The sequence below is a fragment of the Hyla sarda genome, chromosome 3 (genome assembly GCF_029499605.1).
Source record: "Hyla sarda isolate aHylSar1 chromosome 3, aHylSar1.hap1, whole genome shotgun sequence".
In the NCBI taxonomy this organism is placed as follows: Eukaryota; Metazoa; Chordata; class Amphibia; order Anura; family Hylidae; genus Hyla; species Hyla sarda.
In genome coordinates this window covers 434,108,328-434,131,455 of record NC_079191.1, presented here as the reverse complement: position 1 = coordinate 434,131,455, position 23,128 = coordinate 434,108,328, and the positions used below count along the sequence as shown (strand labels likewise).

At 45.9% G+C, this 23,128-nt stretch overlaps 1 protein-coding gene across 2 annotated transcripts in view; it reads left to right on the top strand.

The window, feature by feature from the left end:
• LCLAT1 (lysocardiolipin acyltransferase 1) overlaps positions 1-23,128 on the top strand; it is a 135,484-nt gene that overhangs the window by 79,354 nt on the left and 33,002 nt on the right. For both annotated transcript variants that reach the window (XM_056568542.1, XM_056568541.1), the window contains one exon: positions 2,387-2,503. In XM_056568542.1, coding sequence (XP_056424517.1) covers positions 2,387-2,503 — 117 coding nt within the window. The remainder of the gene's footprint in view (positions 1-2,386; positions 2,504-23,128) is intronic.

The following is a 23,128-nucleotide window of genomic DNA, read 5'->3' as shown; positions in this document are numbered from 1 at the left end:
TACTGATCCTGAGTTATATCCTGTATTATACTCCAGAGCTGTACTCACTATTCTGCTGGTGAGGTCACTGTGTATATACATTACATTACTTATCCTGTACTGATCCTGAGTTATATCCTGTATTATACCCCAGAGCTGTACTCACTATTCTGCTGGTGAGGTCACTGTGTATATACATTACATTACTTATCCTGTACTGATCCTGAGTTATATCCTGTATTATACCCCAGAGCTGTACTCACTATTCTGCTGGTGAGGTCACTGTGTACATACATTACATTACTTATCCTGTACTGATCCTGACTTATATCCTGTATTATACCCCAGAGCTGTACTCACTGTTCTGCTGGTGAGGTCACTGTGTATATACATTACATTACTTATCCTGTACTGATCCTGAGTTATATCCTGGATTATACCCCAGAGCTGTACTCACTATTCTGCTGGTGAGGTCACTGTGTACATACATTACATTACTTATCCTGAGTTATATCCTGTATTATACCCCAGAGCTGTACTCACTATTCTGCTGGTGAGGTCACTGTGTATATACATTACATTACTTATCCTGTACTGATCCTGAGTTATATCCTGTATTATACCCCAGAGCTGTACTCACTGTTCTGCTGGTGAGGTCACTGTGTACATACATTACATTACTTATCCTGTACTGATCCTGACTTATATCCTGTATTATACCCCAGAGCTGTACTCACTGTTCTGCTGGTGAGGTCACTGTGTATATACATTACATTACTTATCCTGTACTGATCCTGAGTTATATCCTGGATTATACCCCAGAGCTGTACTCACTATTCTGCTGGTGAGGTCACTGTGTACATACATTACATTACTTATCCTGTACTGATCCTGAGTTATATCCTGTATTATACTCCAGAGCTGTACTCACTGTTCTGCTGGTGAGGTCACTGTGTACATACATTACATTACTTATCCTGTACTGATCCTGAGTTATATCCTGTATTATACCCCAGAGCTGTACTCACTGTTCTACTGGAGGGGTCACTGTGTATATACATTACATTACTTATCCTGTACTGATCCTGAGTTATATCCTGTATTATACTCCAGAGCTGTACTCACTATTCTGCTGGTGAGGTCACTGTGTACATACATTACATTACTTATCCTGTACTGATCCTGAGTTATATCCTGTATTATACCCCAGAGCTGTACTCACTATTCTGCTGGTGGGGTCACTGTGTATATACATTACATTACTTATCCTGTACTGATCCTGAGTTATATCCTGTATTATACTCCAGAGCTGTACTCACTATTTTGCTGGTGGGGTCACTGTGTATATACATTACATTACTTATCCTGTACTGATCCTGAGTTATATCCTGTATTATACTCCAGAGCTGTACTCACTATTCTGCTGGTGAGGTCACTGTGTACATACATTACATTACTTATCCTGTACTGATCCTGAGTTATATCCTGTATTATACCCCAGAGCTGTACTCACTATTCTGCTGGTGAGGTCACTGTGTAGATACATTACATTACTTATCCTGTACTGATCCTGAGTTATATCCTGTATTATACTCCAGAGCTGCACTCACTATTCTGCTGGTGAGGTCACTGTGTACATACATTACATTACTGATCCTGTACTGATCCTGAGTTATATCCTGTATTATACTCCAGAGCTGTACTCACTATTCTGCTGGTGAGGTCACTGTGTACATTCATTACATTACTTATCCTGTACTGATCCTGAGTTATATCCTGTATTATACTCCAGAGCTGCACTCACTATTCTGCTGGTGAGGTCACTGTGTACATACATTACATTACTGATCCTGTACTGATCCTGAGTTATATCCTGTATTATACTCCAGAGCTGTACTCACTATTCTGCTGGTGAGGTCACTGTGTACATACATTACTTTACTTATCCTGTACTGATCCTGAGTTATATCCTGTATTATACTCCAGAGCTGTACTCACTATTCTGCTGGTGAGGTCACTGTGTATATACATTACATTACTTATCCTGTACTGATCCTGAGTTATATCCTGTATTATACTCCAGAGCTGCACTCACTATTCTGCTGGTGAGGTCACTGTGTACATACATTACATTACTTATCCTGTACTGATCCTGAGTTATATCCTGTATTATACTCCAGAGCTGTACTCACTATTCTGCTGGTGGGGTCACTGTGTACATACATTACATTACTTATCCTGTACTGATCCTGAGTTATATCCTGTATTACACTCCAGAGCTGCACTCACTATTCTGCTGGTGAGGTCACTGTGTACATACATTACATTACTTATCCTGTCCTGATCCTGAGTTACATTATATTTTTATATTGTTGCAAAAACGAATACGTTTTCCCTTTTTTCCTAGAGAATACCAAAGCCCGCAGTCACGTGTTTGCAGAGAAGAACGCCCTTGAGAAGTATGACTACGTCCTGCACCCGCGCACCACGGGCTTCACCTTCATTGTCCATCGTCTGAGAGAAGGTAATTGTCTTTTATACTGATGTGGGGGATTTAGAATAAGATAAGTTGCAAAAGTGTCACAATGTAATTCACAAGCTAAACAATAGGTCTGGGGGGTCCTTTTATTAACATGCCACTTTTCGTGTTTTTCACCTTTGCGTCACACTAGTGTGCACCAGGCGCAACCGATCTTCATTTACAAAAATGCCGCCTAATGTTTACGCACGACTTGGAGCTAATGTTTAGCGCGCTTGTCAGTTTTGCGGAACGGACACCCCAGCAGGGACCAGGTCCAGGCAGCCGCAAGGCTGCCTGGACCTGGTCCCTGCTGGGGTGGCCGTTGCGCAAAACTGTGACTTTTCGAAAGGTCACACATCCCAAATCCTAAGATGAATTGAGATTGATTTGGGAGATACGGGGTTAAAGGGGTATTCCAGGAAAAAAATTATATATTTTATTTTATATCAACTGACTCCAGGAAGTTAAACAGATTTGTAAATGACTTCAATTAAAAAATCTTAATCCTTCCAATAAGTATCAGCTGCTGAAGTTGAGTTGTTGTTTTCTGTCTGACAACAGTGCTCTCTGCTGACATCTCTGCTTGTTTCTGGAACTGCACAGAGTAGAAGAGGTTTGCTATGGGGATTTGCTTCTACTCTGGACAGTTCCCGAGACAGGTGTCATTAGAGAGCACTTAGACAGAAAAGAACAACTCAACTTCAGCAGCTCATAAGTACTGAAAGGATTAAGATTTTTTTTTTTAATAGAAGTAATTTGCAAATCTGTTTAACTTTCGGGAGCCAGTTGATATATAGAAAAAAGAATAACCCCTTTAAGCGGCAGAGCCATAATTTTACAGCTTGGTCCTGTTTTTGGTCCTGAGGTCAAAGGTCACATGAATCCTGAAGATGTCTCCTGCCCCTCTCTTCCAAGAACCGAGCGGAAAATAACAAATATAAAGAAAGAAATGCTGCGGCTGTTCTTCTTGCAGTCGACATGGTTCAGCAGAAAATCTTTGTTTATTTTTTTCGATGATGACTTTTATCCCCGGTGGCTCTCGTGTGAATTAATTTTGGTTCTTGGCAGTCGCCGATCCTCGGGGGAGAAGAAACTTAGCGACGAACATTATTTTACTCTAAAAATAGGACGAACAAATATAGTCCCAGGCATCGAATCTGCTTTCTAAGTCTGCGAAAATAAGAGCGGACGGACGGAGCGGTGACTAATGTATACGAGCTGCGGAATAGAGCGGGATTCAGGGAGACTGCGGAGAGCGAGAGGAAATGGTGGTCAGGGAGATGTAGTGGGGGGTATAGATAGAACACGGGGGGGGGGGGGTGTAGTGGGGGGTATAGATTGAACATAGGGGATATAGTGGGGGGTATAGATGAAACATAGGGGATGTAGTGGGGGGTATAGATGAAACATAGGGGATGTAGTGGGGGGTATAGATTGAATATAGGGGATATAGTTGGGGGGGTATAGATAGAACATAGGGAGTGTAGTGGGGGGTATAGATAAAACATGGGGGCTGTAGTGGGGGGTATAGATAAAACATGGGGGCTGTAGTGGGGGGGTATAGATGGAACATGTGGGGGGGTATAGATAGAACATAGGGAATGTAGTGGGGGGTATAGATAAAACATGGGGGCTGTAGTGGGGGGTATAGATAAAACATGGGGGATGTAGTGGGGGGTATAGATACAACATGGTGGGGTGTAGTGGGGGGTATATATTGAACATGTGGGGTGTAGTGGGGGGTATAGATAAAACATGGTGGGGTGTAGTGGGGGGTATAGATAAAACATGGGGAGTGTAGTGGGGGGTATAGATTGAACATGGTGGGGTGTAGTGGGGGGTATAGACAGAACATGGTGGGGTGTAGTGGGGGGTATAGACAGAACATGGTGGGGTGTAGTGGGGGGGGTATAGATGGCAAATGTTTGTCATCAGGGTTAACAGGGCCGTCCTTATACAGTAAAACAAGTATTTTTTTATTTATTTTCTTACTTTTCAGATAAATTTATATTTAGCACAAAAACATCTTTTCAAAGTGATTTAAAATTCGTTCTTGTTGTTTGTCAGGAGCAGGTAGTCTGGAGATGGCAGCGCGCGCCCTGGTATGGTGCCATCACCGGTGCCCGTCCTCATGGCAGCAGGTTGTGTAATTAATCAAAGCTGATTACAGCTCTTATCTCTCCGCTCCTCCAGCCGCATCCACCGGCCCCGCACCGCGCCGCTCACCTACGCCAGCCCGCCGGCTGCTTTTCTGGGTCAAGTATTGGTTCTCTGTATACGGGGGAGGGGGCGCCGTATCCTTGTCTTATTGTCAGATATGTTTCCTCTAGTGCAGGATTATTCCTCCCATCATGCCCTGATGGCCCCAGCTGAACGCTGCTTTAGTCAATCAGTAAAATCTCCTTACAGTAATGGGGGTGAAATGCCCCGAAAATAACGATTCCCTTTCTATATATGACATTGTGAAAAATATGCAACTTTCTGTTCTACTTTGTTTTTGTTTTTTGTTTTTTTTTAACCCCTTAACGACAATTTACATATATGTACGTCATGTTGCGGTAGTACTTAGTGCACCATGACGTACATTTACGCCATGCTATGACCACGAGCATCGGACCAGTGCTCGCATCGTGCACAGCAGGTCCCGGCTACTATCAGCGATCACGCTGATGTCCGCCATTAACCCCTCAGACGCCGTGATTAATACAGATCCGATCATCCAGCATGGTGGTCGGAGGTCCCCTCACCTACTTCTGTCCTTCTCCATGGGACTTCTGCTCTGGTCTGAGATCGAGCCGACCAGAGCAGGAGATCGCCAATAATACTGATCAATGCTATGTTCAATGTATAGCACTGATCAGTATCTGCAATCAAATGATTGTTATAAATCGTCTCCTATGGGGACATAAAGTGTAAAAAAAAAAGAAAAATAAATAAAATAAAGTTAAAAAATTAAAAATCCCCTGCCCCAATAAAAATGTAAATCGTCCCTTTTTACCCATTTTACCCCCAAAAAGTGTTTAAACATAAAAAAAAAATTATGAACATATTTGTTTATTAATAAAAATATTTGGTATTGCCGCGTGCGTAAATGTCCGAACTTTCAAAATATAATGTTCATTATAAATAAGTAAAAAAGTCCTAAATTGCTGCTTTTATGTCACTTTTTATTCCCAAAACAATAATAAAAATTGATTAAAAAGTAAAATTTAAGCAAAAGTGGTATTAATAAAAGCTAAAGATCACAACGCAAAAAATGAGCCCTCATACCGCCCCGTATACGGAAAAATTTGAACGTTTTAGGTGGTCAAAATAGGGCAATTTTAAGCATACTAATTTTGTTAAAATAGTTTGAGATGTTTTTTAAAGCGGTACAATTATAGAAAAGAATAGAACATGGGGATCCTTTTAATCGTATTGACCCACAGAATAAAGAAAACGTCATTTTTACTGGAAAGTGTACAGCGTGAAAACAAAAGCTTCCAAAATTTCATAAATTGCGGTTTTCTTTTCAATTTCCCCACATAAATAATATTTTTTTGGGTAAAATAAGTGATTTAATTACAAAGTAAAATTGTTGCATAAAACAAGCCCTCATATGGGTCTGTAAATGGAAGTATAAAAGAGTTATGATTTTTAGAAGGTAAGGAGGAATAAATGCAAAAATAAAATTGTCCTGCTCCTTAAAGGGGTACTCCGCCCCTAGACATCTTAACCCCTATCCAAAGGATAGGGGATAAGATGTCAGATCACCAGGGTTCCGCTGCTGGGGACCCCGGGGATGACTGCTGCAGCACCCCGCTATCATTACTGCACAGAGCGAGTTTGCTCGGCACGTAATGACGGGCAATACAGGGGCCGGAGCATCTTTACGTCACGGCTCCGCCTCTCGTGACATCACGGGGCAGAGCCATGACGGAGGGGAGCCATGACGTCACGCTGCTCCGGCCCCTGTATCGCCCGTCATTACGCACAGAGTGATCTCGCTCTGTGCAGTAATGATGGCGGGGTGCCGCAGTGGCGATCCCCGGGGTCCCCAGCAGCGGCACCGCGGCGATCTGACATCTTATCCCCTATCCTTTGGATAGGGGATAAGATGCCAGGGGCGGAGTACCCCTTTAAGGGTTAAAAGGGTACTCCGGTGGAAAACATTTTTTATTTTATTTTTTTAATTTTTTTTATGAACTGGTACCAGAAAGTTAAACAGAATTGTAAATTACTTCTATTAAAAAAATATTTTTTAGCAGCTATATGCTACAGAGGAAATTCTTTTCTTTTTGAATTTCTTTTTTGTCTTTTTCCACAGTGCTCTCTGCTGACACCTGATGACCTGTGTCAGGAACTGTCCAGAGCAGAAGAAAATCCCCATTGCAAACCTATGCTGCTCTGGACAGTTCCTGACACGGACAGAGGTGTCAGCAGAGAGCACTGTGGACATGACAAAAAAGAAATTCAAAAAGAAAATAATTTCCTTTGTCGCATACAGCTGCTAATATGTACTGGAAGGCTAAAGATTTTTTTAATAGAAATAATTTACAAATCTGTTTTTGGCACCAGTTCATTTAAAAAAAAAAAAAAAAAGTTTTGCAGCACTGGAGTACCCCTTTAAGATGTTTCCTGTCAGTGAATGGAAATATTCTTCCAGAGGTTAAAAATAAATAAATAAAAATCCACATATCAGTTGTTACAAAGATGTCCAACCAGTGCTCCAGGCTGATACATTGTAACAAACCCTCAAGGCAGGAGAGCATTTGTGCTTATGCTCTAAACCAGTGTTTCTCAACCAGGGTGCCTCCAGCTGTTGCAAAACTACAACTCCCAGCATGCCTGGACAGCCAGACTAAAGCAATGCAACAAATCCTCAGCTATGAGCTGTGGGGGTCCCGCACTATTCACTCCACCTGTCCTACAGTATGCCGCTATCTCTAGTATACCAGTATACCCACCGGCCCGGACCCATTATTTCCTGTTTTGACGCTGTTAGAATAGAAATCGCTGCTTTGTTTAATAGTTTTATTCCACAGTGACCTCTAGTGTTCACAGGTGGTACTGACATGTTCCCTTTGACTCACTGGATTGCAGTCACTGGAGCAGTGTTTCCCAATCAGGGTGCCTCCAGGTGTTGCAAAACTACAACTCCCAGCATGCCCGGACAGCCAAAGGCTGTGCGGGCATGCTGAGAGTTGTTTTTTTTTTGCAACAGCTGGAGGCACCCTGATTGGCAAACACTGCTCTAAACTAATACATTGTTAGTGCAAGAGATGAGATGCATTGCCAGGCAAGCGATCAGAAAAATAAAAACATTATGGTGCACACTAATTGGTGCATACAGGTGGGTGTGGTTTATTGAATGTGGGTGTGGTCTTAAAGGGGTACTCCGCCCCTAGACCTCTTATCCCCTATCCTTCGGATAGGGGATAAGAGGTCTAGGGGCGGAGTACAGACCACACCCACATTCAATAAACCACACCCACCTGTATGCACCTGTCTAAGGGAGGAGTACCCCTTTAAAGGGTCACTCTCATTAAAACTAACTTTTGCTATTGCACTCCTTATGGTACATAAAAAATATCTCTAATATACTTGGTTTAAAAAAAATGAAGTTTTAATGAGAGTGACCATTTAAGACCGCACCCACATTCAATAAACCACACCCACCTGTTTGCATCTGTCTAGGGGTGGAGTACCTCTGTAAGACCGCACCCACATTCAATAAACCACACCCACCTGTATGCACCTGTCTAGGGGTGGAGTACCTCTGTAAGACCACACCCACATTCAATAAACCACACCCACCTGTATGCACCTGTCTAGGGGTGGAGTGCCTCTGTAAGACCACACCCACATTCAATAAACCACACCCACCTGTATGCACCTGTCTAGGGGTGGAGTACCTCTGTAAGACCGCACCCACATTCAATAAACCACACCCACCTGTGTGCATCTGTCTAGGGGTGGAGTACCTCTGTAAGACCACACCCACATTCAATAAACCACACCCACCTGTATGCACCTCTCTAGGGGGGGGGAGTACCTCTGTAAGACCACACCCACATTCAATAAACCACACCCACCTGTATGCACCTGTCTAGGGGTGGAGTGCCTCTGTAAGACCACACCCACATTCAATAAACCACACCCACCTGTATGCACCTGTCTAGGGGTGGAGTACCTCTGTAAGACCACACCCACATTCAATAAACCACACCCACCTGTATGGTGCATAGGGGTGGAGTACCCCTTTAAGACCACACCCACATTCAATAAACCACAAACACCTGTATGGTGCATAGGGGTGGAGTACCCCTTTAAGACCACACCCACATTCAATAAACCACACCCACCTGTATGGTGCATAGGGGTGGAGTACCCCTTTAAGACCACACCCACATTCAATAAACCACAAACACCTGTATGGTGCATAGGGGTGGAGTACCCCTTTAAGACCACACCCACATTCAATAAACCACACCCACCTGTATGGTGCATAGGGGTGGAGTACCCCTTTAAGACCACACCCACATTCAATAAACCACAAACACCTGTATGGTGCATAGGGGTGGAGTACCCCTTTAAGACCACACCCACATTCAATAAACCACACCCACCTGTTTGTACCAGTTAGTGTGCGCCATAATGTTTTTTTTTTCTGGGCACAATTTATGCCCTGAACCGTGTAAACTCACCTTTCCCACCAATATATTTATATATTACTAGCGGAGTACCCGGTGTTGCCTGAACCACAATGATATATTTGGCTGCTTTACCAGACAGATAATCTCTTCAGGAGACTGGGAAAGCTGGGTGGGTACAGTGAGCCCTGCACTGTGTACTGCCTGCCACCCAGATTTCCCAATCTCCTGAAGAGAATGGGGGAGATTTATGAAAACCTGTCTTGAGGTAAAGTTGCTGAGTTGCCCATAGCAACCAATCAGATCGCTTCTTTCATTTTTCACAAGGCTTCTGCAAAATGAAACCAGTGATCTGATTGGTTGCTATGGGCAACCCAGCAACTTTACCTCAGGACAGGTTCTGATAAATCTCCCCCAGAGGTAAAGTTGCTGAGTTGCCCATAGCAACCAATCAGATCGCTTCTTTCATTTTGCAGAGGCCTTGTTAAAAATGAAAGCAGCGATCTGATTGGTTGCTATGGGCAACTCAGCAACTTTACCTCAGGACAGGTTTTGATAAATCTCCCCCTATATCTCTCTGGTAAAGCGGCCATATTGAAGCTCTTCAGGAGACTGTGATAGCTGGCTTCCGCACACACCGCATGTCACCCAACTTTTCCAGAAGTCCCATCAGGGATAAGCTGCTCGTCTGCCACGCTCTCTCCCTTCCTCCGCACTGATGTGTGTCCCCCTTTCTTTTTTCAGCCCACAATAAATCTTCTCTCCAGCGCCTACACCGTCCCATCTCCCTGCCCCTGACCTGACTATTCTCTGCACCTGCCTGCCGGACAGTTAAAGGGGTTCTCCGGTGGAAAACAACTGGTGCCAGAAAGTTAAACAAATTTGTAAATTATTTCTATAAAAAAAATCTTTACCCTTCCAGTACTTTCTAGCAGCTGTATGCTACAAAGGAAAATCTATATTTTTTGAATTTCTTTTTTCTTATCCACAGTGCTCTCTGCTGACACCTGATGCCCGTATCAGGAACTGTCCAGAGCAGGAGAAAATCCCCATAGCAAACCTATGCTTCTCTGGACAGTTCCTGGCACAGACAGAGGTGTCAGCAGAGAGCACTGTGGACAAGAAAAAAAAAAGAATTTCCTCTGTAGCATACAGCTGCTAAAAAGTACTGGAAGGGTAAAGATTTTTTTTTTTTTTTAATAGAAGTCATTTACAAATCTGTTTTAACTTTCTGGCACCAGTTCATTAAAAAAATAAAGTTACCCACCGGAGTACCCCTTTAAATCATACTTTGTAGGAGTTCTTCAGGCGGCTAGTACACAGCCATCACGCCTCCTCGCATAAACATGAATAGAGGAGGTGTGGCGCTTGTGTTAGGGGGTGAGGCATCCCAGACGAAGGAAATTGCATTTGTTTCTGAAATGCGTCGGAAAGGAATTTTGGGGCCTACCGGCATCTGTAGTGACGTCACCAAATACCATCAGGCAGCATCACGAGCAAGGAGGTATACGATTGAGGCGCCACCGGCCGGGGCAGTCTCCTGTTACCCCCGGGACTTCTCAGAGCACCTCGTCAGCAAGAACTGACTGTACATTCTTTAGAAATATACGTTCAGGAACAGATCGGATTGTACAGGTACCAAAACGACATTATAGTCAGATACGCTGTATAATAAGACTACATTAAAACTCCTATAGCGCCAACTTTATTGTTTATCATTAGAGATGAGCGAATTTACAGTAAATTCGATTCGTCACGAACTTCTCGGCTCGGCAGTTGATGACTTTTCCTGCATAAATTAGTTCAGCTTTCAGGTGCTCCCGTGGGCTGGAAAAGGTGGATAAAGTCCTAGGAGACTCTTTCCTAGGACTGTATCCACCTTTTCCAGCCCACCGGAGCACCGGAAAGCTGAACTAATTTATGCAGGATAAGGCATCAACTGCCGAGCCGAGAAGTTTGTGACGAATTGAATTTACTGTAAGTTCGCTCATCTCTATTTATCATACTGGAGTGCCTTCTTATCTAGATCTATCACAGAGCAATAAAGCCATCATTCTGCTCCTCTACCCACTGATACAATGAGGTTACTTTGCAGCAGCAGTAAAGTGACAACACTTTTTCCCTGGGATTTGAGTACTGCTGATGCTTTATAGGGGTACTCCAGTGGAAAACATAATTATTATTGCTATTATTATTATTATTATTTTTAAATCAACTGGTGCCAGAAAGTTAAACAGATTTGTAAATTACTTCTATTAAAAAATCTTAATCCTTCCAGTACTTATCAGCTACTGTATGCTCCACAGGAAGTTCTTTTCTTTTTTAAATGTCTTTTCTGTCTGACCACAGTGCTCTCTGCTGACACCTCTGTCCATTTTTAGAACTGTCCAGAGCAGGAGAGGTTTTCTATGGGGATTTTCTCCTACTCTGGACAGTTCCTGACATGGACAGAGGTGTCAGCAGAGAGCAATGTGGTCAGACTGGAAAGAAATTCCAAAAGAAAATAACTTCCTATGAATCATAACAGCAGCTGATAAGTATTGGAAGGATTAAGATTTTTTAATAGAAGTCATTTACAAATCTGCTTAACTTTCTCGCACCGGTTGATAAAAAAAAAAAATGTTTTCCAGTGGAGTACCCCTTTAAAGGGGTTATCCAGGAAAAAACTTTTTTTATATATATCAACTGGCTCCAGAAAGTTAAACAGATTTGTAAATTATGAATTCGGGTAGAAACAGACATAGCGCACATCTACAATCTTGTATAATGATCTGATTGCTTCTCAGCACAATATCAAACACTAACAGGTTGTTAGTATACATTTTTGATCAAAAAGTACAAGCCCACTCGCCACGTCAAGGCCACCTATTCAGAGTGGGTCCCTAACATCCCTAGCATAAAATGGCGCAGCACCGGGCGGCGACCACCACCGCCGCGACACAGATGCCCACGGGGGCGAGAGCGACCCACTGGCAGAGCGGCCCCAATGCCTCTCAAACCAGTCTATGGGCCGCACCCTCCCGCAGACACAGCGCCACGGCAGCAACGGACACCGCCCCGCACCACACCAGTGTGAACAAGGTGTAATGGCTCACTTACCATGCTCTCCCAGTCCCAGTTTTTGTTTGAACATGTGCTGCACTCTTCCCCACCCCCTCAGCCCCCTCAGCCCAACCCTATATAGGTGGTAATTAGCCACACTAGGGCCATTTCACTCCTAGCAGCCTCCCAGTCTGACTGGGAGAGCATGGTAAGTGAGCCATTACACCTTGTTCACACTGGTGTGGTGCGGGGCGGTGTCCGTTGCTGCCGTGGCGCTGTGTCTGCGGGCGGGTGCGGCCCATGACTGGTTTGAGTGGCATTGGGGCCGCTCTGCCAGTGGGTCGCTCCCCCCCCCCGTGGGCACTGGTGTTGCGGCGGTGGTGGTCGCCGCCCGGTGCTACGCCATTTTATGCTAGGGATGTTAGGGACCCACTCTGAATAGGTGGCCTTGACGTGGCGAGTGGGCTTGTACTTTTTGATCAAAACTGTATACTAACAACCTGTTAGTCTTTGATATTATGCTGAGAAGCAATCAGATCATTATACAAGATTGTAGATGTGCGCTATGTCTGTATTCTACCCGAATTCAGATTTGTAAATTACTTCTATAAAAAAAATCTTAATCCTTTCAGTACTTATGAGCTGATGAAGTTGAGTTGTTCTTTTCTGTCTAAGTGCTCTCTGATGACACCCGTCTCGGGAAGCGCCCAGTTTAGAAGCAAATCCCCATAGCAAACCTCTTCTACTCTGTGCAGTTCCCGAGACAAGCAGAGATGTCAGCAGAGAGCACTGTTGCCAGACAGAAAAGAACAACTCAACTTCAGCAGCTGATAATTATTGAAAGGATTAAGATTTTTTTAATTGAAGTAATTTACAAATCTGTTTAACTTTCTGGAGCCAGTTGATATTAAAAAAAATAAAAAAAAATAAAGGTTTTTTTCCCCTGGAATACCCCTTTAAGGCAGTGTTTCCCAAACAGTGTGCCGGTAGCTGTTGCAAAGCTGCAACTCCCAGCATGCTAAGCAGCAGGTATCATGGTCAGGGCAGTGGATGGGAGACCAACAGCAATTCTCAGAGCAGTGTTTCTCAACCAGGGTGTCTCCAGCTGTTGCAAAACTACAACTCCCAGCATGCTAAGCAGCAGGTGTCATGGTCTGGGCAGTGAATGGGAGACCAACAGCAATTCTCAGAGCAGTGTTTCTCAACCAGGGTGTCTCCAGCTGTTGCAAAACTACAACTCCCAGTATGCCCAGACAGCCTTCGGCTGTCCGGGCATGCTGGAAGTTGTAGTTTTGCAACAGCTAGAGGCATCCTGGTTAGGAAGCACGGATTTCAGAGCATGTCACCCAGTTTTCGGAAGCATCAGAAAGGTCCTTTTATCCGAAGATTCCGCCTCATATAAACGCCTTGCATCTACCACCCCCCCCCCCCCATCTGTGCGTAATGAAGCCTATAATGGAGCAATGCTTATGTAGCACCAAGTGGAAACTTGTCATTAAATAAGCGCGTCTTCCATTTCATCCGGTGAAACTCATCCCGGGGTCCGGAGGAAACTAATTAGCCGACAATGCGACGCAACATGGAAATAGATTAAAAATACATCGCCGGGCGGCTATGAATTGTTAATGCAAGCAAAAGGAGAGCGCCATTGTGCCGAGCGGCATGGAGGGGGGTCCATTGTGTGAGGAGGGAGGCACATAATGCTTGTCAGTCTGCGCACTGTCTAAGGTTTCTCCACAGAGACGGTCGGGCCCTGAAATGCGGAGGTCACACCATTCCGGGGGCTCCTATTGTCAGACTATTTCTCTGTCTGGCGACGTCAGTGCCGTTCTTGTTTCTCTGCTTGCTGTCAGTGAATGGGAGCATTCTTGTTTCACCCCCCCCCCCCCCCCCTCACAGCTTAGGGCTTGCTATCCAGTCTTGACTCCAGACCAGTGTTTCCCAAGCAGGGTGCCTCCAGCTGTTTCAAAACTACCTCTCCCAGCATGCTGAGCAGCAGGTATCATGGCCTGGGCAGTGGATGGGAGACCAACAGCAATGCTCAGAGCAGTGTTTTCCAACCAGGGTGCCCCCAGCTGTTGCAAAACGACCTCTCCCAGCATGCTCAGCAGCAGGTATCATGGTCTGGGCAGTAAATTGGAGACAAACAACAATGCTCAGAGCAGTGTTTTCCAACCAGGGTGCTTCCAGCTGTTGCAAAGCTACAACAAACAGCATGCTAAGCAACGAGTATCGTCGTCATAGCAGTGGATGGGAGACCAACAGCAATGCTCAGAGCAGTGTTTTCCAACCAGGGTGCCTCCAGCTGCTGCTAAACTACAACTCCCAGCATGCTAAGCAGCAGGTATCATGGTCTGGGCAGTGGATGGGAGACCAACAGCAATGCTCAGAGCAGTATTTCCCAACCAGGGTGCCTCCAGCTGTTGCAAAGCTACAACTCCCAGCATGCTAAGCAACGAGTATCGTCGTCATAGCAGTGGATGGGAGACCAACAGCAATGCTCAGAGCAGTGTTTTCCAACCAGGGTGCCTCCAGCTGCTGCTAAACTACAACTCCCAGCATGCTAAGCAGCATGCATTATGGTTTCGGCAGTGGATGGGAGACCAACAGCAATGTTCAGAGCAGTGTATCCCAACCAGGGTACCTCCAGCTGACAGCCATGCTGGGAGTTTTATTTTTGCAACAGCTGGAGGCACACTGGTTGGGTTAGGCTAGGTTCACACTACGAAATTTCTGCCTGCAATTCCGCTTTGAAATTGCAGGCAGAAATTCCGCTTGCTAAAATGTATAATATAGTGAATGGGTTTCCGTTCACAAATTCACACTTCGGAATTTGTGAAGGGAAAATCCGCTTGGAAATTTCCACCTGAAAAATGGCGTTGCTCATTCTTCAGGCGGAAATACTCGCGGAACGCATTGCAGTCTATTGGAGACTGCAGTGTCCGCACGGTCCTAGCGCCGACTGATTCAGTGCTGGCCGCACTCGGAATCTCTGGGCGGAAACTTTCTGCCCGGAGATTCCGCAGTGTGAACCTAGCCTAACACTGCCGTATAGGAAAGACTTATCTGCTACAATGCATTACACGAGTGAATGCAGCTCTGGAGATAACTGGAGAAACATAATATGTACATTGCAGTTGGTCTCCCATTCACTGCCCAGACCATGACTCCTGCTGCCCGGGCATGCTGGGAGTTGTAGTTTTGAAACAGCTGGAGGCGTACTAGTTAGGAAACACTACTTCCTACTAATGCATTTGTTCCTGCACTGATACATTGTAACAAGTTACTAGAACAGGAGAACAGCACAAATCACTCTGCTGTCTAGATAGGTTCTTGATACAATGTATCAGTCCAGTATGCTTCCTCAAAGAGCATTGTCTAGACCAGTGTTTCCTAACCAGGGTGCCTCCAGATGTTGCAAAACTACAACTGCCAGCATGCTGGGAGTTGTAGTTTTACAACATCTGGAGGCACCCTGGTTGGGAAACACTGGTCTAGACCAGTGGTCTTCAACCTGCGAACCTCCAGATGTTGCAAAACTACAACTCCCAGCATGCCCGGACAGCCGTTGGCTGTCCGGGCATGCTGGGAATTGTAGTTTTTCAACATCTGGAGGTCCGCAAGTTGGAGACCACTGGTCTAGACGTGTGGTCTGCAAACTGTGAACCTCCAGGTGCTGCGAAACTACAACTTCCAGCATGCCCTAATAGCCCAAGGCCTGTCTGGGCATCCTGGGATTTGTTGGGAAACACAGGTCTAGGCGCTTTCTTGTTTGTCAGTGCAATGTGGTCCTTAGGCTTTGTTCACACTATTGTCCTTGGCTTCTGTTCGTAATGGAGCGGTGATAGTTCTGATGGATCCATTGTATATCAGACTCCATTGACTGGTCAGGTTTTCTTGTGACATCCAAAAGGGGCAGGATCTCGTTGGACTGGACCCTGACGTTAAAGGGTTAACAATTATTATTATTATTATTATTATTATTATTATTATTATTATTATTATTATTTTTAATCAACTAGTGCCAGAAAGTTAAACAGATTTGTAAATTACTTCTATCTAAAACTCTTAATCCTTCCAGTACTTATCAGCTGCTGTATGCTCCACAGGAAGTTCTTTTCTTAGTCTGACCACAGTGCTCTCTGCTGACACCTCTGTCCATGTCAGGAACTGTCCAGAGCAGCAGAGGTTTGCTATGGGGGATTTGTTCCTGCTCTGGACAGTCCCTGACCTGGACAGAGGTGTCAGCAGAGAGTACTGTGGTCAGACAGAAAGGAAATTCAAAAAGAAAAGAACTTCCTGTGGAGCATACAGCAGCTGATAAGTACTGGAAGGATTAAGATTTTTAAATAGAAGTCATTTACAAATCTGTTTAACTTTCTGGCACCAGTTGATTTTAAGAAAATTGTTTTCCATCGGAGTACCGCTTTAAAGGAGATCTGCAGCGTTAGACACTTATCCCCACTGCTGCGGCTCTACCGTACAGGAGGCGTGTCAGCCGCAGCATGACACCGTGGCCGGCATGCCCCCCTCCATGTATCTCTATGGGAGAGGCAGAGGTTTTCAACGTTCGTGTATCCCCATCTCTCCCATAGAGCTGTATGGGGGGGGGGGGGGGGGCACACGCGCATCAGCCGTGCACAGCTGCAGCAATGCCTGGACCCCGTACAGGAGATCGCAGGGGGTCCCAGTGCTTGGACCCCCCGCGATCAGACACTTATCCCCTATCTTGCGGGGATTTCCTTTAACCAAGATCGTGCAGATTTTTATTCTCTGGATGTAAAAAAAAAAGTTAGTGTTTCCATTCACAAACAACAAACAGAGATCTTAAAATGGTAAGGAATGGAACCTAAATGTATATGAGAACGTTGTAGAAATTTTTTAAATTACAGTTCAGTAGCTTTACTTGTACTGTATACAGTTTTACTATGGAAGTCAATGTAAATACAGTATTCAGTGAGCTCCCTCTAGTGGTGGCTGCTGGCAGCCTATATGTCATCTTTGAATCATCGGATTTAGAGCTGTATGTTTAGAAAATCTGAACCCTGTAGAGCAGTGGTCTCCAAACTGTGGAACAACAGCTGTTGCAAAACTACAACTCCCAGCATGCCCATCTTTGAACAGCAATGGGATTTGGAGCTGGATATTTAGAAAAACTGAACATTGATTCCTGTAGGGCCGCAGTCTCCAAACTGTGGACCAACGGCTGCTCAAAAAATAATCACGACTAATGTATCTCGAAAAATGCAGCAGATAAAATGCCTATACAGATACACACTATAAAAAAATTTAAATATAAAAATCCCAAAAAACTGCATTACACACAAGAGAAAAATGAAGGGTATTTTTTTTTCCCCCAAAATAAAGAATTAAAAAAATTGTAAGCGGAGCGCAGAGTGAAGGTTACCTGCTCCTGTCGAGTACATAATGTCTTTAGCAGGTCTTCCTGGGGTGAAGCACAGTCTCAGCGTGAATCAGCAACAGATTTCCATAACATTACCTTAATGCAGGAGTAATTAAGAATGGATTAAAGCTGGGCCTTGTAGTGCTCCAGAGTCAGGGCTGGGGGCGGGGGGGGGGGGGGGGGGGGGGTGATGGCAGAGATGACAAGCCGGTAAAGCTGTGCCCAGGAAAGTCTGTAAGTCTGTGTCTTACAATTATACAGTAACATAGGCTATTATTGTAGAATAATGTAGAGGTTCTTGTGTATGACTTGTGCCTACCTGTTTGAGCTGATGGGGCAGGCATGTGTTTTTGAGCCATACTGATTGCAATTATATCACTGAAATTATTTTCTAATGCTGCCTACATTTCTCATGAATCGTCTGGCTTTCCAGAGAGAGGGGGAGGAGTCTGATCACTGCACCTGGTCATGTAACAGTCCTATGTGAAAGCATAGAATATTGTTTCCCAATCAGGGTGCCTCCAGCTGTTACAAAACTACAACTCCCAGCATGCCCGGACAGCCGAAGGCTGTCCGGACATGCTGGGGGTTGTAGTTTTGCAACAGCTGGAGGCATCCTGCATGGGAAATACTACTTTGAGCATTGTTGTAGGTCTCCCATCCACTGCGCAGACCATGATACCTGCTGCTTAGCATAATGGGAGTTGTAGTTTTGCAACAGCTGGAGGCACCCTGGATGGGAAAAACTGCTTTGAGCATTGTTGTAGGTCTCCCATCCACTGCCCAGACCATGATACCTGCTGCTTAGCATGCTGGGAGTTGTAGTTTTTCAACAGCTGGAGGCAACCTGGATGATTTTCTAATGCAGCCTACATTTCTCATGAATCATCTGGCTTTCCAGAGAGGGGGCGAGGAGTCTGATCACTGCACCTGGTCATGTAATTAGGCTACTGGTGCTGGAGGTAAATGGGTTGGGGTCAGTTCACATTGTGTGCAGTCTTAGTGCGTTTTTAGAGAAGTATGGCCTGAGGAGAAAGTGATTTGACCTACAGTCACAATTGAGGTGTTTTATGAAGATTTTTGGGGTGTTCAGAAAGAGAGTTTTTAACTGCATTTTTCACAGATTTTACTGTATCTTGGCTGTATTTTTTGCTGCAGTTTTCCAAAATTGTTGTAAAAATGACAAATTTTTATTATAATTTGCACAATTGTAGGACAACCGTAAAACCAGAAAAAGCAGCAAAAGATGCAATGTGTGAAAATAGCTTCAGAAGAGGTGTATAACTACTATAACTAATGTATAACCACAATATATATCCTGATACCATAGAGATAACAGCAGTATACAGATAGAGCTGGAGGGGAGGTGTATAACTACTATATATTCTGATCCTATAGAGATAGCAGCAGTACATAGATAGAGCTGGAAGGGAGGTGTAGAACTACTATATATCCTGATCCTATAGAGATAGCAGCAGTATACAGATAGAGCTGGAGGGGAGGTGTATAATTACTTTCTATATACTAATATCATAGAGATGGCAACAGCAGTATACAGATAGAGCTGAAGGGGAGGTGTATATCTACTATATATCCTGATCCCATAGAGATAGCAGCAGTATGCAGATAGAGCTGGAGGGGAGGTGTATAACTACTATATATCCTGATCCTATAGAGATAGCAGCAGTACATAGATAGAGCTGGAGGGGAGGTGTATAACTACTATATATCCTGATCCTATAGAGATAGCAGCAGTATACAGATAGAGCTGGAGGGGAGGTGTATAACTACTATATATCCTGATCCCATAGAGATAGCAGCAGTATACAGATAGAGCTGGAGGGGAGGTGTATAACAACTATATATTCTGATCCCATAGATATAGCAGCAGCAGTATACAGATAGAGCTTCTATCCTATAAGCGACAGTCCACAATACCTCATAATCTGTACTGTACCATCATGTGGAATCTACCATTTTGCATCCTTTTGGGGGGGGGTGGAACATTTAGTAACATTTTCTCCTTGGTAATATTTAATAATAGCTGAGCAGAACACTCTTCAGATCTATAAGCGGCTTAGTAACCGCTCATTAAATACACACGGATATCGGAGCCAGGAATAGCTTCACGTCATCCTCTCGTCTGCTTAGGCCGCTGTTTTTTTAAATTTATTTATTTATTATTATTTTATTTTATATTGTTATGCTTATGTTGCAAAAAAATTTAGCAAACGTTGAGGTTTAGCAGTGGTTCGGGATGACTTAGTCGCTGATGACTCCCGGGAGGGTTTCCAGCCTGACCACGTTGCAGCGCAGCGCCGGAGCACATACTTTCCCATACCGGTAAGCCAGCAGCTAAACAGCAGACAGAGAGGCTGCTGGGAATCAGAGGTGTCTCTAACAGTCCTATGTGAAAGCATAGAGCCTTGTTTCCCAACCAGGGTGCCTCCAGCTGTTGCAAAACTACAACTCCCAGCATGCCCGGACAGCCTTCGGCTGTCCGGGCATGCTGGGGGTTGTAGTTTTGCAACAGCTGGAGGCACCCTGGTTGGGGAATACTGCTCTGAGCATTGCTGTTGGTCTCCCATCCACTGCTCAGACCATGATACCTGCTGCTTAGCATGCTGGAAGTTTTTGTTTTGCAACAGCTGGAGGCACCCTGGTTGGGAAATACTGCTCAGAGCATTGCTGTAGGTCTCCCATCCACTGCCCAGACCATGATACCTGCTGCTTAGCATAATGGGAGTTGTAGTTTTTCAACAGCTGGAGGCACCCTGGTTGGAAAACACTGGCCTAGATAGTACATAGCAATTTCTCTACAAATAGATGATGTTGTAGGTTTGTCTGCAGTCCTAAGTAAGCCAGCAATAAGCCGGAAGCCTCATGTAAAACCAAAGATCGTTATGGTTTCGCCTTTAGTACTGGAAATGAAGTACCTGCAGTCCTCTGCAAAACCACATACGAAACATGATTTCCCTGCAATGTGGTAATTTTCCCTGCAGTCCTGTGTAAATAACAGATAATATATTGTGATCGTTCTGTGAGGACAAATAATATTGTAAACAGCACATAACATAATAATGTAGTCAATTTACTTGCAGTCCTGTGTAAATGAGCACATAATACACAGTGATCACCATGTGATGACATATAGTGTAGTTGGTTTACCTGCAGGAGGGAGAATGACAGGAGGGGCATCAGGAGGAAGGGTGACAGGAGGTGCAGAAGGAGGAAGAGTGACAGGAGGTCCAACAGGAGGGAGGGTGGCAGGAGGTGCAGCAGGAGGGATGGTAACAGCAAAGAGAGGAGGTGCAGCAGGAGGGAGGGTGGCAGGAGGTGCAGCAGGAGGGATAGTAACAGCAAAGAGAGGAGGTGCAGCAGGAGGGAGGGTGGCAGGAGGTGCAGCAGGAGGGAGGGTGGCAGGAGGTGCAGCAGGAGGGATGGTAACAGCAAAGAGAGGAGGTGCAGCTGGAGGGAGGGTGACACTAGGTGCGGCAGGAGGGAGGGTGACAGGAGGTGCAGCAGGAGGGAGGGTGACAGGAGGTGCAGCAGGAGGAGGGAGGGTGACAGGAGGTGCAGCAGGAGGAGGGAGGGTGACAGGATGTGCAGCAGTAGGAGGAAGGGTGACAGGAGGTGCAGCAGGAGGAGGGAGGGTGACAGGAGGTGCAGCAGGAGGAGGGAGGGTGACAGGAGGTGCAGCAGGAGGAGGGAGGGTGACAGGAGGTGCAGCAGGAGGAGGGAGGGTGACAGGAGGTGCAGCAGGAGGAGGGAGGGTGACAGGAGGTGCAGCAGGAGGAGGGATGGTGACAGGAGGTGCAGCAGGAGGAGGGAGAGTGACAGGAGGTGCAGCAGGAGGAGGGAGGGTGACAGGAGGTGCAGCAGGCAGGAGGTGCAGCAGGAGGGAGGGTGACAGGAGGTGCAGCAGGAGGGAGGGTGGCAGGAGGTGCAGCAGGAGGGATGGTAACAGCAAAGAGAGGAGGTGCAGCAGGAGGGAGGGTGGCAGGAGGTGCAGCAGGAGGGATAGTAACAGCAAAGAGAGGAGGTGCAGCAGGAGGGAGGGTGGCAGGAGGTGCAGCAGGAGGGAGGGTGGCAGGAGGTGCAGCAGGAGGGATGGTAACAGCAAAGAGAGGAGGTGCAGCAGGAGGGAGGGTGGCAGGAGGTGCAGCAGGAGGGATGGTAACAGCAAAGAGAGGAGGTGCAGCTGGAGGGAGGGTGACACTAGGTGCGGCAGGAGGGAGGGTGACAGGAGGTGCAGCAGGAGGGAGGGTGACAGGAGGTGCAGCAGGAGGAGGGAGGGTGACAGGAGGTGCAGCAGGAGGAGGGAGGGTGACAGGATGTGCAGCAGTAGGAGGAAGGGTGACAGGAGGTGCAGCAGCAGGAGGAGGGAGGGTGACAGGAGGTGCAGCAGGAGGAGGGAGGGTGACAGGAGGTGCAGCAGGAGGAGGGAGGGTGACAGGAGGTGCAGCAGGAGGAGGGAGGGTGACAGGAGGTGCAGCAGGAGGAGGGATGGTGACAGGAGGTGCAGCAGGAGGAGGGAGAGTGACAGGAGGTGCAGCAGGAGGAGGGAGGGTGACAGGAGGTGCAGCAGGCAGGAGGTGTAGCAGGAGGGAGGGTGACAGGAGGTGCAGCAGGCAGGAGGTGCAGCAGGAGGGAGGGTGACAGGAGGTGCAGCAGGAGGGAGGGTGACAGGAGGTGCAGCAGGAGGGAGGGTGACAGGAGGTGCAGCAGGAGGGAGGGTGGCAGGAGGTGCAGCAGGAGGTAGGGTAACTTTCTGAAGACAATGAAGTACATTCTCCTGCAGTCCTATGTAAAAGCATACATAACTCTATGCAGTCTCTAAGGGCGGAGAGTGTGGTAGGTTTATTTGCAGTCCTATGTAACAGCTCATTGTGATATCTCTGGGGCAGACAATGTATTATATTGTACTGTATTCCTATGTTACCTATAAAGCTCATGCTCGATGGTGTTATTTATTATTTGTGTGATGGGCCCGTTCCCTCCGCATGGTGCGCAGAACACTTCGCCGTATGATTTCCCGCCGCCCATTGTACCAGAGATATAATTCCTCCATTACACGGTGCGCGCTGTGAAGTGGCTCTCAGCCGCATTTAATCATATCAGCTAAAAAGCGGCGACAAGCAGCGACATCTTGATTTGGCGAGCCAATATTCCGGGGGCCAGCTCGTATTGATGCCACATTACGTCTTATTGAATATAAGTAATTAACCCCCTCCTCCGCCACCCCCCCTCCTGTCCGTCCGGCCGCACTGCTAATCTGTCCACTGCGACAATATATGTCAGATTAACTGCATTATTGTAATGGCGGCGGGAACGGTTGATGAATTTTCCTGATGGACTGAGAATTGCAGGTAATGGGGGCGACGCTGCCGGAGAGAACGCAATTACGGAACAGCAGGTGTGGGACTCGAGGACCCCTTATGTGAAGAGGGCCCCCGGATCTAATACATCTATTACAGCTGATTTCACTGGACAAGAAATGATACCGCCATATAATGAGAAGTCTCTTATAAATACAGCAACATAGGGGGG